The sequence below is a fragment of the Ovis canadensis genome, chromosome 14 (genome assembly GCF_042477335.2).
Source record: "Ovis canadensis isolate MfBH-ARS-UI-01 breed Bighorn chromosome 14, ARS-UI_OviCan_v2, whole genome shotgun sequence".
Classification (NCBI taxonomy): domain Eukaryota; kingdom Metazoa; phylum Chordata; class Mammalia; order Artiodactyla; family Bovidae; genus Ovis; species Ovis canadensis.
The window spans coordinates 26,170,263-26,186,878 of NC_091258.1; the positions used below are offsets into that span (position 1 = coordinate 26,170,263).

Genomic DNA, 16,616 nt, shown 5'->3' on the forward strand with positions numbered 1-16,616 from the left:
TAAATGTTCATTAGCACAATCCAAAGACTTTATTAAACAGATATTATAAGAAAGGCTTTTTTCAAACTCAAAAAAGGGGAGAACACTTTCAAAGTCCAAGATATTAAAAAGCAAAACCAATCAAAGAATCAAGTGCTGTTTATTCACATACCTGTTTATTAGATGTTTGAACTGGGCAATAACTGACTTGCTCACTAAATGCTTCATAGATATCTATATTCTACCAGGTCACTTCCATCTGCTCCTCGGAAAACACCTGGAGTTCTCAAATATAGTACAAATGAGTCTGAGACTGAGAAAAGCGGTTAGGTATTCAAGGTAGTTCCGCTAGTTAGTTACCGAAAGCCTGTGAGGACTGAATATGGGTAAGGCTCCCTATTTAAGAGAAGAGCCGAGAACAGTGAAAGGTAGTGAACTCTGCCAAGTGCGGACAGGCAGGCGCCCTGCCATTGCAGGTGATACCCGGGGCCCCCTTCACCCCAGAAGTCACCTAAGGCCGAATGTCAAGCCCAGGGCACCGACTTTCTCCAAAGCCAGACTCGACTGACCATAACCTGAAACAACGCAGTTTTGGCTCTTTTCCCAGTTGGGACAATGTGTGATGGAAGTTATCAGTTGACAGTTTCCTTAGAAAAGAAAACTGAGATGTCCTTGACGTGGAAAGCCAACAAAGACACAAAAAACCGCCGACGGAAAAGAACCAGCAGCTTCCAGCTGTGAGCTCTCAGAAGGCAAGGGCACAACAGGCCTTTATTTTCCTGTGGAAACATCGCTGGCCACCGTAACCGGCACGGGGAACAGGAGCGAGGCTGCGCCCCTGCAGCTCTGCCAGGGAAGCAGCACCGCGCGTCCGCCGGGCACGTGCCCGCGGGGACGGCCAGGTTCCTGGCTCGCTCTCCCCGGGCCCGTCGCCGGTCGCCACGCGCCCACTCGCTCCCGCGAGCCCTGGCCTGGCCCGTTGCGCATGCGCGCAGCTCGCTCCTCGCCACTCGCGCGCTTCGACCCCGCCCCGGCCGCGGCGCGCGGCCCGCTTCCGCCACGCCCGCCATGGCGGCCGCCGCGGCCCGCCCCTGGCCCCGCCTCCCGGGACGCCGCGCAGGTCACCTGACGCGGCTGCGGGTTAAGGAGACACAAGAGAAGTCGCTGTCGCCACCGTCGGAGCTGTCGCCGCCTCCGCCGCCGCCTGGACCCTCCAACTCGCCGCCCCCACCCAGCCTGCAGCGCCATGCCGTCCGAGAAAACCTTCAAACAGCGCCGAACCTTCGGTGGGTGCCGCGGGCCGGACGCTGTCTGAGGGCCGGCGGGCGCTTCGGGGCCGAGGCAGCGGGGCCCGGCCGAGCTGAGGGGCTCCGGAGAGGGCGGACGGGCGGAGGGCTACGGGGCTGAGGGGCCGAGGCGAGCTGAGGCGGGGGCTGCGGGAAGGCCGGGCCCGGGCGGCCGAGGGAGTCGAGGCAGGGACCCTGACGGGCCGAGGGCCGCCGGGCCTGGGGGTCTGAGGGGCCGAGGGCGTGCTGGCTGGGAGCTGCTGAATCACCTTTCGGCCCGGGCGGCCGGCGGGCTGTGAGCTCGGGGCCGTCAGCGCTCCAGCCCCGGGGTGTTCGGGCCCTCCGACAAGACGAGCGCTAGTGGCGCGGGGGTGCAGTCCTTGTGGGGGAGTTTGGCCGGGCGCCGGGCCGGATTCTCAGAGGTGGTGGCACCGCGGGTGCACGTCTAGGTCCCTTCAGACGTCAGTACCTCCACGGAGAGGGGTCCTCATGCCCGCCCCTTCCCCTGCAGCCCCGCGTGGCTGCGACGTCTTGGTCCTATTTGTGGCACAAGCGCGAGGGTGGGTGGCTCTTCTTCTCACTGGCTAGCGACGGCATTCTTTGACACCAGCGGCAAATCCGTTCTCTCCCAGTTCGGGCTGGACTCCCTACTTAGCATGCTGGTGTTTGGTGGAAACCGAAAGTAACACCATCACAGTACTTACTCCTGCACAAAACCGATGGGAAGGAAGTGATTGGTGCTCCTTTTAAAGCAAGACAGTGCTGCAATAACAGCGTGGCCTTCTTGTATATCCCCTGTGTAGGGCTTGTTTATCTCAGGCCAGGTGGAGTAGGGCGGGACCAGCGTTCCTTCCTGTCTTAAAATCTTCTTTAGGATCTTGAGCAATATCTCTGCTGTCTACTTTGGTCTAGTTTCCTGAAGTCTGGAAAAGAGACAAGCGTTCATTTGAACCTGGATGTGGTTTTGTAGGTCTCATTATCGATAATTATTTCCTGTGCCTGAGAAACTCCAAAAAATGAAATTCATGTTGATCTGAAGAGCATATCCTTTCAGCCTCTTGAAGCAGTTGGCTGGTTAGCAAGATTTAGAGGTGTCTTGTCTTATCTTTTTTTAAAAATAAATTTTGTCTATAGTGACCTTTGTGAACTAAGATATTCGTGAATATTAGTTTTTGTGCAGCCCTGGGAGCAGATTTGGAGCAGATTTGCCATTGTACCTGGCTTCTGTCCTTACTGACTGGCATTAAAAGTTAACTGGGGACGTTTGTATGGGAAAGATGCCCGTTTTCTCATGACCCGGATACTATAGTTAACTTTCTTTTTGCTTAGAGTACTTTTAGGTTATCTAGAAAAATCCACGAAGAAGAGTAGGTAGTAAGAGTAGGAAAAGTGAGGAATAATGAGAATAAAAGTGGAAATAAATGATAATAAAATAATGAATTAGAAGGAATTCACCTGGTGCCCGTGGCCCTGAGGGTAAACCAGCAGGAATGCCTTCCTTTTTCTCCATTTGTGTCTGATGCATATACTGTATTTGTGGGCTTTCCGCTTTGTTCACCTTGATTTACTACCAGTCCTTTTTTTTTTTTCTCCCTTGTCTCCTGACTCTTGATTCGTTTTTGTGTTTGTTTTTTTTTTTTTGTACTCTTATTGAGAAATGACATTCATTACTGTGTAAATTTAAGGTATACAGCGTGGTGACTTGGTTTACGTATCTTGTGCAGTGACGACTACAGTAGGTTCAACTAACATCAATAAAAAAGGTATATTTTCTCCTTGTTATAAGAACTAGTATTACCCTCTCCTTTTTTTTTTAAAGGGCTTAAAAGTCATTTTGCAGAAGAATATATCATTTAATGGCTATTGCCTTTCCTTGCTATTGATCATGATAATCAGCACTGATAATTTTTTTGTAGCACAGTAAATGAGTCAAATCAGTTCTTTGGAGATACCTTTTTTGTAGAACCTAAGACCAGCCCCAGTTAGCTTGAGCAATAAGTACTCTTCCCAAGTGAGTGAGTTGGGTTAATTAAAAATTGAGTATAGCTCTGATAGGATATATTCTACCAGGGTTGAATCTTAGAGCTCACCCAAAACAACTACTTCCTTTTGTAGCCAAGGAAACTGGGTGGGGCCCTGAGAGGTGGAGATCATGGTCCGCCTAGTGGCAAAGTCTGGACTTGTCCTTCAGCCCTTCGGGTAAGAATTCTTCCCATCCTCCAGGAGGCAGCCAGTACATGAAGTGGACTAGCACTGAGTCAAGAGGCAGTGGTGTGTCCTTACAAATATTTTGAATAATTTTGTGAACTTTAAAGTTATACTTTAGCAAATATTTTTGGATTCCGTTTTCTCAAATGTCATAATTTCACTCTATTTTCTTTTGGGTTGCCCTAGTTTAATAACAGGTCTGTTCTCCTAGACATAATCTGCTGAGATTCAATGTTAAATCTAGATCTTAAGCTTCACCATCAATAACAAAATGGGTCTGGGTTGTCTCAGAAGTTGATGTGGTAGTCCAGAATAAATAACCCCAATTACTCTAACAAGTAGACTGAAGAGTGAGGTTTATGCCAACACCTAGATAACACTCCCTGAGCTTAAGCTATGTCTCTCCTGGATGGGTGGGATTTTACGTTGTTTATTTCTAGGCATATTGGGGGAAATATTTATTATGCGTCCATTTCACCTTTGTACAAGCCTGAGACCTGGGGGAATACAGAAGTGACTGAAGCCAGGGGCAGTCTGTTGAGAAAGGCAAATGATAAACATATCATAACAGCGCTAACAAAGTAACTGAGTAAAAGAAGTGTTCTTTTATGCCGTTGATCAGTGGTGTTGGTAATGCTTTTGTTAAATATACTGCTGGCCTCTGAAAACAGCCTTCTACTCAAAGAGGCTTGAGCATATACCATATTTATATTTAATTACTCCAGGCTTACCACTGGATTTTCATTGCAGCTGGCCAGGATGCTAATGATATTCCTCTAGAATTTTGGTACTACTCTTGTCATCTTAAGGAAATCAACTTGTCTTCCTCAGTTGTCCCACCTTTAATGAAAATGATCATTTTTGCCTTCCTTTTTGGACCATATTTTGGGGATGAATCAAGATAAAGCTTTGACACTATAGTTTGAAGCCCCACATTTAGAGCCCTTTTGCTTTTCCCTTCTCCACTTAATCATAATAAACCTGTTCTCCTTATATAAAAAATCTTTCATCCTTAAGCCTGAGTGATTCCTTTTTAGTTCAGTCCAGTTGTGTCCGACTCTTTGCAAACCCATGAACTGCAGGACACCAGGCTTCCCTGTCCATCACCAACTCTTAAAGCTTGTTCAAACTCATGTCCATCGAGTTGGTGATGCCATGTGATTCCTTTTACCTTCAATTTATTTGGATAAGCTTTTAAATGTGAAACATCTCAGGGTATGTGAAACATTATTTATTGGCTGCAGGGATGTAAATAAATTATGATTTCCCTTTGCTTGTGAAATCTGCTCTGACAAGATAAAGATTTAAGAGGGCTGGTAGTGGAGTATAGGTGGTTCAGCATCTTTTCTGGGATAAAACATAAGGACAGCTGAGAGAAGTGATGCAGTACCAGTGACACCCCAGAAACAGAGAGGAGCTCAAAGGATGATGTAAAGAAAAACTCCACCTTTGTGTCTCTTCTGCTTGACAGTACTGTCCTGAACACTGTGGCTCACTTTGTGTGTGTGTAACTCACTTCTGACACCAGACATAAGTATTTTTCCAAACATCAAGCAATTCAGCTCATTGTCCTGTTTAACTCAGTTGTGACACTACCTGGTGATAGCCTCAGATCCAACAGGGTAAGGGCTCTATCCTGCCTGGCCCCTCCCCTCATCAAAGGCTAGTTGCAAGTGCTCTAATTAGTTATAAATCAGTTTTCCAAGACCACTTTGTGTTTGACTAAATTGCTAGAGTGGCTCACAGTACTTTAATTACTAGATTATCAGATTATCATTAGGTTTATACAAAAGTAATTGCAGGTTTGGACCCTGAATTTTAAATCATTATAGCTTAACACATCCTTATGACATAAACACATCCCTATTAATCAAAATAGAAAGCATTACAATCAATACATTTTTGCCAACGAGAAATAAGTTTATTTCTGTAGTATAAAAATCCGTCCTTCAGGATTCAGGGAACTCTTGGAAAGCATTTTCTGCCTCCTGCTGGTTGTGGAAATGTTTTCCCTCCAACAAGTTGTCAAGATGCTTGAAGAAGTGGTAGTTGGTTGGCGAGAGGTCAGGTGAATATGGCGGATGAGGCAAAACTTCGTAGCCCAATTCATTCAACTTCTGAAGCATGGATTGTGCAACTTGCAGTTGGGTGTTGTCATAGAGAATTGGCCCCATTCTGTTGATCAATACCTGCAGCAGTCGTTGCAGTTTCCAGTGCATTTCATCAATTTGCTGAGCATAGTTTTCGGATGTAATGATGTCACTGGGATTCAGAACAGCAGTGGGTCAGATGGGCAGCAGGCCATCAAAGTGACCGGCCTTCCCAAAGTTTGGCTTTGGGAAGTGCTTTGGAGCTTCTTCCTCCTCGAGAAGGAAATGGCAACCCACTCCAGTACTCTTGCCTGGAAAATCTCACGGATAGAGGAGCCTGGTGGGCTGCAGTCTATGGGGTCGCAAAGAGTTGGGCACAACTGAGCAACTAACACACTTGGAGCTTCTCGGTCCAGCCATTGAGCTGGTAGTCAGTCACTGGTTGTCATATAAAATCCACTTTTTGTCACTCATCACAATGCAATCAATAAATGCTTCTTTGTTTTTGCATAGAATAAGAGAAGACAATACAATGATTTTTTTTATTTTCAGTCTGCTAACTCAACATTCAAAAAACTAAGATCATAGCATCCAGTTCTATCACTTCGTGGCAGATAGATGGGGAAAAAGTGGAAACAGTGACAGATTTTATTTTCCTGGGCTCCAAAATCACTGCGGATGCCCACTGCAGCCATGAAATTAAAAGACACTTGCTCCATGGAAGAAAAAGCTGTGATCAACCTAGACAGCATATTAAAAGGCAGATATCACTTTGCCGGCAAAGGTCCATATAGTCAAAGCTGTGGTTTTCCAGTGGTCATGTGTGGATGTGAGAGTTGGACCATAAAAAAGGCTGAGCATGGAAGGATTGATGCTTTTGAACTGTGGTGCTAGAGAAGACTTTTGAGTCCCTTGGACAGCAAGGCGATCAAACCAGTCAATCCTAAAGGAAATCAACCCTGAATATATTCACTGGAAGGACTGATGCTGAAGCTTCAATACTTTGTCCATAATGCGAAGAGCTGACTCATTGGAAAAGACCCTGATGCTGGGAGCGATTGAGGGCAGCAGGAGAAGGGGATGACAGGATGAGATGGTTCGATGGCATCACCGGCTCAATGGACATGAATTTGAGCAAACTCCCGCAGAAGGGAAGGACAGGAAAGCCTGGTGTGCTAAAGTCCGTGGGGTCAGAAAGAGTCAGACACAACTTAGCAACTAAACAACATGAGGCACCCACTTATTGAGCTTTTCGCCTTTACAGTTTGCTTCAAATGCTGAAGGACCATAGAATGGTTGACGTTGAGTTCTTTGGCAATTTCTCTTGCAGCTTCAATGATCCTTCAATTGGTCATTGTCAACCTCTGATGCCTGACCACTACAGTCTTCATCTTCAAGGCTTTCATCTCCTTTGCAAAACTTCTTTGAACCACCAAAGCACTGTACATTTGTTAGCAGTTGAGCCAAATGTGTTGTTGATGCTGCAAGTTGTCTCTGATGTTTTATGACCCATTTTGAACTCATTAAAAAATTGCTCAGATTTGCTTTTTATACATCATTTCTATAGTCTAAAATAGATATAAAATAATGGCAACCCACTCCAGCGTTCTTGCCTGGAAAATCCCAGGGACAGGGGAACCTGGTTGGCTGCTGCCTATGGGGTTGCACAGAGTCGGACATGACTGAAGCAACTTAGCAGCAGCAGTAGCAATGCTATTAGCAAAAAAACATAAAGTGAGAAATGCACATTAAAATGATATATAGCATAACCACATGTATTTCAGAATGTATTCCAGTATCAAATGGTGAAGTTCAACAGTGCAAAACCGCAATTACTTTTGCACCAACCTAATACTAAGGCTGTGAAAGCCTGCCAGGGAACAGCTGAAGGAAGAGATGCATGGGTAAGGAAGAGTGCTGAACACAGGAGTTTCTGTCTCCTTGGAGTTTGGTAATTGCACTCTCCTGCTACCCAGAAGCTCTCCAAACCATTTGTATTAATAAATTCATTTGATCACTTTTTAGATTCTACATGTAAGTGATATCATATGATACTTGTTTTTCTCTGACTTACTCACTCTAGATCCATCCATGTTGTTGCAAGTGACATTATTTCATTTGAATAGCAGAGCATTTATTAACCATTTACTATGTGCAGATATTTGCAAGGGGTGTACCAGTGATCTCATCGAATCTTTAATTTTTCATTATGATTTATTATAGGATATTAAATATAGTTCCCTAACTATAAAATAGGACCTAGTTTATGCATTCTTTATGTAGTAGTTTGCATCTGCTGATACCAAACTCCCAATCTAACACTCCCCCTCCTCCCTGCCCTTTGGCAACCACAAGTCCATTCTGTATGTGTTTCCATCTATTTCCATTTCTTAGATAAGTTCATTTGTGTCATATTTTAGGTTTCACATATTAGTGATAACATATGTTTGTCTTTTCTCTTACTTTGCTTAGTATGATAATCTCTAGGTCTGTCTATGTGGCTGTAGATGGCATTATTTCATACTTCTTTTTGGCTGAATAATACTCTATTGTAGGTATATACCACATCTTTATCCATTCCTCTGGTGACAGACGCTTAGGTTGCTTTTCTGTCTGGTGTGTCATGAATAGTGCTGCTGTGAACATTGGGGTGCATGTATCTTTTCAAATTAGTTTTCTTTAGATATATATATGCTCAGGAGTGGGATTGCAGGGTCATATGGTAGTTCTGATGCCGGGAGCCAGCATGAGGAATTCCACCCATGACAAGGTCTGATGGCAAGGCTAATCAGACCTCAGGTTTTCCCCCTGGAATTTCCTGAGCATCCACCCCCCAAAAATAAGAATCTGCCTGCTTTTCCACTCTTCTGATATTCTCTGGAAAAAGTCAATTCAAGGCTTTAGTCTTCTGCATTTGAAAGAGTGTTTCAATCCAAAAACCCCTCTGATGGCTTTCTAGCCTGCCTGCAGGACTCGTACAGCTGCGCATATGATTGTTTGAGGCCTCCTGACCGCAGGAGGCACAGGAAGCTTAAAATATCCTAGGAATGTAGGGGCTTCCGAAGAGTCAAAATCATTAGAATAGGACTGATTAAAAGTTTCATTTGTTGAGCCAATACTTGCTGCCAAATTTTCATATCCTTTATTTTTAGATATAGTTGGTATATAGAAAAACAAGTAGTAGACCTGGTATTAGCAACATTAGATCTTTGAGTTCAGTACCTTTTTTGTTATAACCCACTGCGCCTTTGTTCTATAGAGCTGTAACTTTAGCGCTTTAAGGAGATGCAGATTAAAGAAAAACACTTAGGGGAAACGAAATTAACATTCATTAAGGAAGAGAGCCAGAAAGTGTTAACAAGCCTCTTGGCCAGAAGATAATGTAAATCACCTGAGACCTTTTGTATACAAAATGATGTACAGAAAGAGTCTGGGCTGCTAACGCTACATAATTTTGTATTACCCGTTATCTCTATGTATAATCAAAAGTATAAAAGGCCTTGAAGGACAATAGAAGGGGAGCCAGTCGCTGGACTGGTTTCCCTCGCGTCTCCTCTTTACTCTAATTTCAGGCTGAATTCCCATCTGGGGCGTGGAGGCTCACTATGTCTATTTACTTGTCCCGGCTCTTAAGATCCCTAAGAGAGAGGGCCCAAGGCGGGGCACTCACCGATATTCAAACGGGCCGGCGGCCTAACGTAGATGGTGCAAGCTCCTTGTCTGGAACTTTATTGGTTTTCCATGTAACCCAAGTTAATCAGCCTCTTCTCTCCACTTAATCTTCCTACTACACTATTTCTTCCTAATCTAATCTTATATTAATAAATAAATGTTTTCCTCGCCTACTCCGTCCACCCTTCGAATTCCCTGGATCCACCCGGGCTAGACCCCGCCATTCTGCTTTTTGGTTTTTTGAGGCGCTCCTTACTGTTTTCCATAGTGGCTGCACCAGCTTACATTCCCTCCAACAGTAGTGGGGTTCCCTTTTCTCCACACCCTCTCCAGCATTTATTTGTAGGCTTTTGAATGATGGCCATTCTGATCGGTGTAGATGATAAATCATTGTAGTTTTGAGATATGATAATTATTAGTTATGTTGAGCATCTTTTTGTGTGCCTGTTGGATGTCTGTGTAGGTCTTCTGCTTGTTTTTTAATTGGATTGTTTGTTTTGTTGTTGAGTTGTATGAACTGTTTGTATATTTTGGAAATTAAGCCCTTGTCAGCTGCATCATTTGCAGATATTTTTCTCCCCCTCTGTAGGTTATCTTTTTGTTCGTTTAAATGTTTCCTTTGCTGTGCAAATGCTTGTAAGTTTGATTAGGTCCTGTTTGTTTAGTTTTGCTTTTACTTCTGTTCCCTTGGGAAACTAAGAAAACACTGTGAAGATTTATGTCAGGGAATGTTTTACCTATATTGTCTTCTAGGAGTTTTATGGTGTCCTCTCTTACATTTAGGTCTTTAAACCATTTTGAGTTTATTTTTGTGAATAGTAAGAGTGTGTTCTAACTTCACTGATTTACATATAGCTGTCCAGATTTTCCAGTACCACTTGCTGAAGAGACATTTTTCCATTGTATGTTCTTGCCTTCTTTGTCAAAGATTAATTGACTATAGGTGTGTGGATTTATTTCTGGGTGCTCTGTTCTGTTCCACTCATCCATATGTCTGTTTTTGTTCGACTAACACAGTTTTGATGACCATAGCTTTGTCAAATTGTCTGAGATGTGGAAGGTTATTCCTCTTGCTTTGTTCTTTTTCTTCAAGATTGCTTTGGCAATTCTGGGTCTTCTATGGTTCTATATAGATTTTAGGATTATTTGGTCTAGTTCTGTGCAAGGGTAACTTGATAGGGATTACATTAAATCTGTAGATTGTGTAGTGTGGCTCCTTTAACAATATTCTTCCATTGCAAGAGCATGGGATGTATTTCCATTTCTTTGAATCAACATTAATTTTATTAATGTTTTATAGCTCTCAGTGTATAAGTGATTAACCTCTTTGGTCAGGTTTATTCCCAAGTTTCATTTTGCTTTTGATGCAGCTTTAAAAGATGAACATATATATATATATATATTTTACATTATTACTGATAGTTCATTGTTAATGTAGAGAAATGCAACCAATCTCTGTATGTTAATCTTGCATACTAACCTTTGCGAGATATGAGGTGTTCGTGTTTGGTTTCTCTCAGTTCTAGGGAAGATGTTTTTACTGCTTTGCTGTGCCACAGCTAAGGATAGGTGGGTTCAGATATGGAAGTCTACCAGTGCCGAAAATAAGTTGGATTTTTGGCCCTTAATAATGCTGGTGTTTCTTCCTTTCTTTGCAGAACAAAGAGTAGAAGATGTCCGACTTATCCGAGAGCAGCATCCTACCAAAATCCCGGTAGGCCATCTCTGTTTCAGTTATTGTTAATGTACACAGAAGGGAGCCCTGCTTCAGTAGTGCTTCTCCATGTGACTGCCTGATGGGCTTCTGCAGGAATCTACACCCATGCGACCAGTGTGTTCGTTTAGTGACCTGGAATGGAGGCATCCTCATCTGCAGTGTAATCTGATCACTGTTTACTCCCAAATCTGAGTCTGCTGCCTTAATGTTACACACTTCACAAGCCACGTAAATTTTACTTGGTAGAGAAGGGATAAGGGGGCTAGATCTGTTGATACTTTATCAAAGATGGGTGGTGTCCACCCTCTTCTGAAGGAAGCAGAGACTACAACTGTGGGAGAATCAGTATCTCTCAAGACTTAACTGACTGTACAGTCCAGGCTGCCCGACTTGGCCCCAGAGAAAGAAGACTTCTTATGTTCGGCCTCTTTGCAGGAGATGGGGGAAAGATGCTGCTCCTGTAGTGTCGGGGCCTGCATGTGCTGTGCCCCGGGTCCTTTGGTGGTGGACCTTAAATAGGTTTCTGTTGTGACACTAGGTCTAGAGAGAAATGGTCAAGGAGCTTTTGGCTTCAGACAGAGGATGAATTGTGGCCCTAGGTTCAGGGTTACTAAGTGATCTTGGGCTAATTACTAAAATTCTGAGAGCAGCTGCTGTATCTTCATCTGTAAAATGGGAAGAGAATCCCATCCCACGTGGCTGGGAAAATGTGCATAATTCTGGGGACATGACTGTCACCTCTTACAGACTGCATCCACTGCTAACTTCTACAGAAGCTTCCATAGTTGGCTTTCTGATTGATCATTTCATACCAAAGTGAGGGAAGAGAAGATGGGAAGATCTGGGATTAGGGTTGTGAAGTAGACAGAAGAGACAACAGGAATGGTCTGCTCAGCAGGGCAGGACTGTAGGATTCTGTACTTAAACGTATGTTTGCTGTGTTTCTTAGACTGGTTAGAAATTTCAGTCTATTTTCACGCTTCGGCCTACATATGACCTGGGCATGAGGTTTCTGGGTAATTTCCCTAATTTTAAGGTTTTTTCTTCACTTTTGAGTACCTGTTGTGTCTGTTTGCTAGTAGGTACTTGTCAGTCATTGGAATCAAAATAACCAGCCCAACCGTCCACCAGTATTGTTGCGTAACCTCCTTTTGAAATATGAATGTTTACATACATTTTTAGTCATCTTTTTGCTAGTACTTTCAGGTTTCTTGCAGAAGTCATATTCATACTTGCAGATACCATGTTTTAAACATACTTCATAGATCAAGAAACCCACTCCAGTGTTCTTGCCTGGAGACTCCCAGGGACGGGGGAGCCTGGTGGGCTGCCGTCTGTGGGGTCACACAGAGTTGGACACAACTGAAGTGACTTAGCAGCAGCAGCAGCAACATAAAGAAAGCTATTGATCTTGCCAGGGAAGGTGACGACATCTTGGCTTGCCTTACAGAACCTCATGTAGGCCCCATACAGTGGAACAGCATATATATGAGCGTTTAAACTCTCAAAAAGATTTCCCATTCCTGCCTTACAACTTCTTGTTATAACAGCAGGCTAAAGAATTGCTCTACATGGGGAAGGCTATCCATGGTACTCAGTAAATAGGCAATACTAAGGCTCATGGGCAGTCACTAGTCTGTAGTCATAGCTTATATAATGTGGCTTACCACTAAAAAACAATTCTTTTCCTTTATAGGAAGGAAGTATGGCAAGAAGCTAGTGGATTTAAGTTGTAATGTGGAACTATTTTGGATCACTGCATAGTTCAAGATTCTTTTAAAACTCATTTTTTAAAAAAGCAAAGATATCAAAATGACAGAATCTCTGAGAAGTCTGCAAAAAAAAAACTGTCTCAGCTAATCGTGGTCTCTAGTTGTCAGATATTTACTTAGCATTTGAGTCTATTACCATAGTTAAGATCTTAAAGTTTTGTTAAAACTCTCGTCATGTCTGGAATTGGTGTAGACGGAGATCATTAAAGCTGGTACTCAGCATCTCTGTTCTTTTACGGCTTGGGGTCTTTTTCTGACTAGGTAGTGTATTTTCATAGTTCCAAATAACAGAAAGCACAGCAAGCTTTCCCCAGCTGGTGGCTGCCCTGCCCTTCTCTGCAGGCAGCCGTGTTGTCTCCTGCCCCGTACTCCATAAGGAACAAGTGTGCTTTTGTAAACCCTGTTTTGGCATGTGCCAGTTACAACAAAGGAAGTATTTTAACTACTTTTCATTATTAATGGCTATTTTAAAAACCACTTTTGTGGCTTCCTTTCTAGGTAATAATAGAACGATACAAAGGTGAGAAACAGCTTCCTGTCCTGGATAAAACAAAGTTCTTGGTGCCTGATCATGTCAACATGAGTGAGCTCATCAAGATAATAAGGTATTTAATCATCTTTTAAACTTATTTCTTTGGGTAACTTCTCATTCTTTAACAGGCTTACAGATAAATCTGCCATCTAGTTCTGATAAAAATATATGCAACTAAATAAAACTATAACGTGTTTCATTTCTGAGTCTTTAGATTTCTTACCTGCTGAATCTCAAGTCCCTTCTGATTGTGACATCCATGTAGATAGTACGCGGGCTCAGTAGTTTGGTGCATGGGCTTAATTAGTTGCTACCACAAAGCGTGTGGAATCTTCCCGGACCAGGGATTGAACCTTTTTCCCCTGCATTAACAGATTCTTATCCATTGCACCACCAGGCAAGTCCAGCATACTAGTTTAAAACTGGCTTAAGTAAAAACTGAAAAAAAAAAAAAAAAACTGGCTTAAGTAATGTAGTAAGAATCATCTATCAAGGATTATCATTAATACGTATCATGCATATAGTCATAGAAAACATTTTGTGCTTTGTGAGAAGAAATTCAAATCATCAGTTAAGTCATATTGCATTTTGCCAGGAGCAACATTAGCAAAATCTTTATACTTTTATGGGATTCCCTGGTGGCTCAGACAGTAAAGCGTCTGCCCACAATGTGGGAGACCCGGGTTCGATCCCTGGGTTGGGAAGATGCCCTGGAGAAGGAAATGACAACCCACTCCAGTACTCTTGCCTAGAAAATTCCATGGATAGAGGAGCCTGGTGGGCTAGTCCATGGGGTCGCAAAGGTCAGACACGACTGAATGACTTCACTTTCACTTAACTTTATACTTTTATACTAATCCAGTGTGGGTGATACTTTGTACATGCTCCCTGTGTACTGATGTATCAATATTTCTTCACGTTTTCTTTCAACAGAAGGCGCTTACAGCTCAATGCTAATCAAGCCTTCTTCCTGTTAGTGAATGGACATAGCATGGTGAGTGTGTCCACTCCGATTTGTGAAGTGTATGAAAGCGAGAAGGATGAAGATGGATTCCTGTATATGGTATACGCCTCTCAGGAGACTTTTGGAATGAAATTATCTGTGTAAGACTAAAAGAAAAATGCGTCTGTTACAGAATTTTTTAAACCCTTACCAAGGAATAAAAAGGGGATGTTACCAACTGAGGTTGATCAGTTCATCTAATCACCGATCATCAAAACAGTAGTTTCCTGCCTAGGAGATTTAGGAAGTTGGTTTTTTTGTACTTCAAGCAGAAAAACTGAGCTCCAAGTGAGCACATTCAGCTTTGGGAAACTTTATTATTTAACCTAGGCTATCTTGTTTTTTAAATTTAATGTTTAAAAATAAAATACTTTGCATTATAAGTTGCCACTAAAATAGACCTTCAAGTTAATGTTTTTTTTTTCCCCAAAAGAAACTTGCAGTTTTGAGCATTCAGCGAGACATTGTCTTCTCTAGGTTCATAGAAGCTGCCAACTTTTTATAGAAGGGTTTGCAGTCAATTGGAGGACGCTCCTTGAGAGGATCTAAGTATATGTTGTCAGGTGTAGCCACCCACCCCCAATGCATTTGCCATAATAGTTGGCAAAAAGCAGGGTGAATGGGGGTGTACAGGAAATAAGGAAACCATGCTGCTGTCCAGGGTCCCCACTTGCTAGGAAGTGTGTTTCAAGTTAGCACTCTCGTTCCAGAGTTCTCTTTTGGTTTGTTCTCTAGAAAGTAACACAGAAGACCACCACTGCTCAATAGGAACCTTGAATAATTTATAATTTTGGTCAAGTTTCTCAGAAGGCCTAGAGAAAGACATTTTTTGTTTTGAATATTCTCTTAAGAGCTCAGAATGGTGCCTGCTTTGATAAACAAGCAGTTACATGGGCTTCATTCTTTGGGACAAAGGTAGAAAACTGCAGGATACTGAAACTAAAAGCATTGAAATTCAGATGCGCGTCTTCTGCCTTTTGGCTTGTAGCTGTAGATGATCCATGTTTTATGTTGTGTGTGACTAAAATCTGTTATTAAAACATTTTTAAGAGTATTTCAGTTGTGACTGTTAGGTCAGGCAGTCATCAGAGTACTCCCACTCCATGTGCATGTCACTTTTGAAAATAGCAAAAGGAAACATTCTTCACAGATATTAATGTCAAACGTTAAACATTTTTGAAGTCCAGCTAGAGTAAATAACGAGTGCTTCCTACCTGCATGGGGTTCACTATGTACCATTTTTTGTGAGAGCTGCCACAGAGGATCACAGACCCACTTGAGACTGTACACGCAGCAGGCCACCATTCCCCCTTGTGTATCTAGATGTGTGTGGAAAACCTGTATCTGTTAGTGGCAGTTATTCACTGTAATTGAGGAAGAAAAAGCAATATTACTGCATACGGGCACTCAGCCCCATCTGCTCTTCCTGCTGCATGCATCCGTCCACATGTAACTTCTAACATGTATATTTTTACACTATGTACATTCTTAATTAGCCTGTCTTGTGTAGATTGTGTACATCATTATATCTGACATTCTTGTAACTACTGTGTGATCAATAAGATTCCTATAAGAAACTCTGCTTTTTAAAGACAAAAATACCGTGCTGAGAGGGCTGACTTAACTTATATCCCACATTAATGGGTGGTCACTCTATTTATAGGATCTTTAAACCATTTTTAATGAACTAAGGTGAATAAAGGCACAACTAAAAACCATCATCAAAGTTCAAGTTAATGGCTTAGTATTTGAGACTTGCAGTCTGTACTATCCAAAGCCAAGTGGATAATACCCTTCCGAGTGAGGAGTGTTGAGGCTGGTCTCACTGTGGGTGGAGGGACACCCACCTCTAAAGGTCCCTGCCTTATGAGCAAGAGACCTTGCTCCACCTTGCTCACGTCGGTCAGTGTCCTGCCTTCAAGAGACTCAGTTCTCTTCAGATTACGGATGTGTCACGGTGTGGCGGGGGGGGGGTGCTGGAGGTAGGTGTTTTGTGGGAATAAGCACTTGAAAACCTGCTCTAAATGAACTAAAGTGCAACACAGCAAGTATTGACTGTGTGTGGGGTGTGGTCTGGAAGGCGTTACGTGGTGGTACGTGGTACACGACGTGGCCGGGTCGGGAGCTGTATACAGTAAACAGCAGGTGTGCACGTGATCGCCATCCTCAGTCCCCGGGTGTGACCAGACAGAGGGAGGCCTTCTCCATCTGAGGGGCTGCAACCTAGCAGGTCCCAGGAGTGGCCAGCCGCGTCCCCTGATGCACTCATCTGACAGGAGCCCTTGGCCAGTCCTGGAGCCACGCGTGCGCACCAGTTTTTCTCTGGGCGTCCACACGTCTGAGAAGACCAAGCCAAA

The 16,616-nt window shown here is 43.2% G+C and overlaps 1 protein-coding gene across 1 annotated transcript; it reads left to right on the forward strand.

Annotated features, from left to right (window-relative positions):
• The first annotated feature begins 409 nt into the window (after nt 1-409).
• On the forward strand, nt 410-15,977 carry MAP1LC3B (microtubule associated protein 1 light chain 3 beta). The gene is made up of 4 exons (XM_069552610.1): nt 410-1,265; nt 10,894-10,949; nt 13,223-13,329; nt 14,190-15,977. Exons 1-4 carry the CDS (start codon nt 1,226-1,228, stop codon nt 14,362-14,364), a joined length of 378 nt encoding a protein of 125 aa, XP_069408711.1. The 5' UTR covers nt 410-1,225; the 3' UTR covers nt 14,365-15,977.
• The last annotated feature ends 639 nt before the right edge of the window (nt 15,978-16,616 follow it).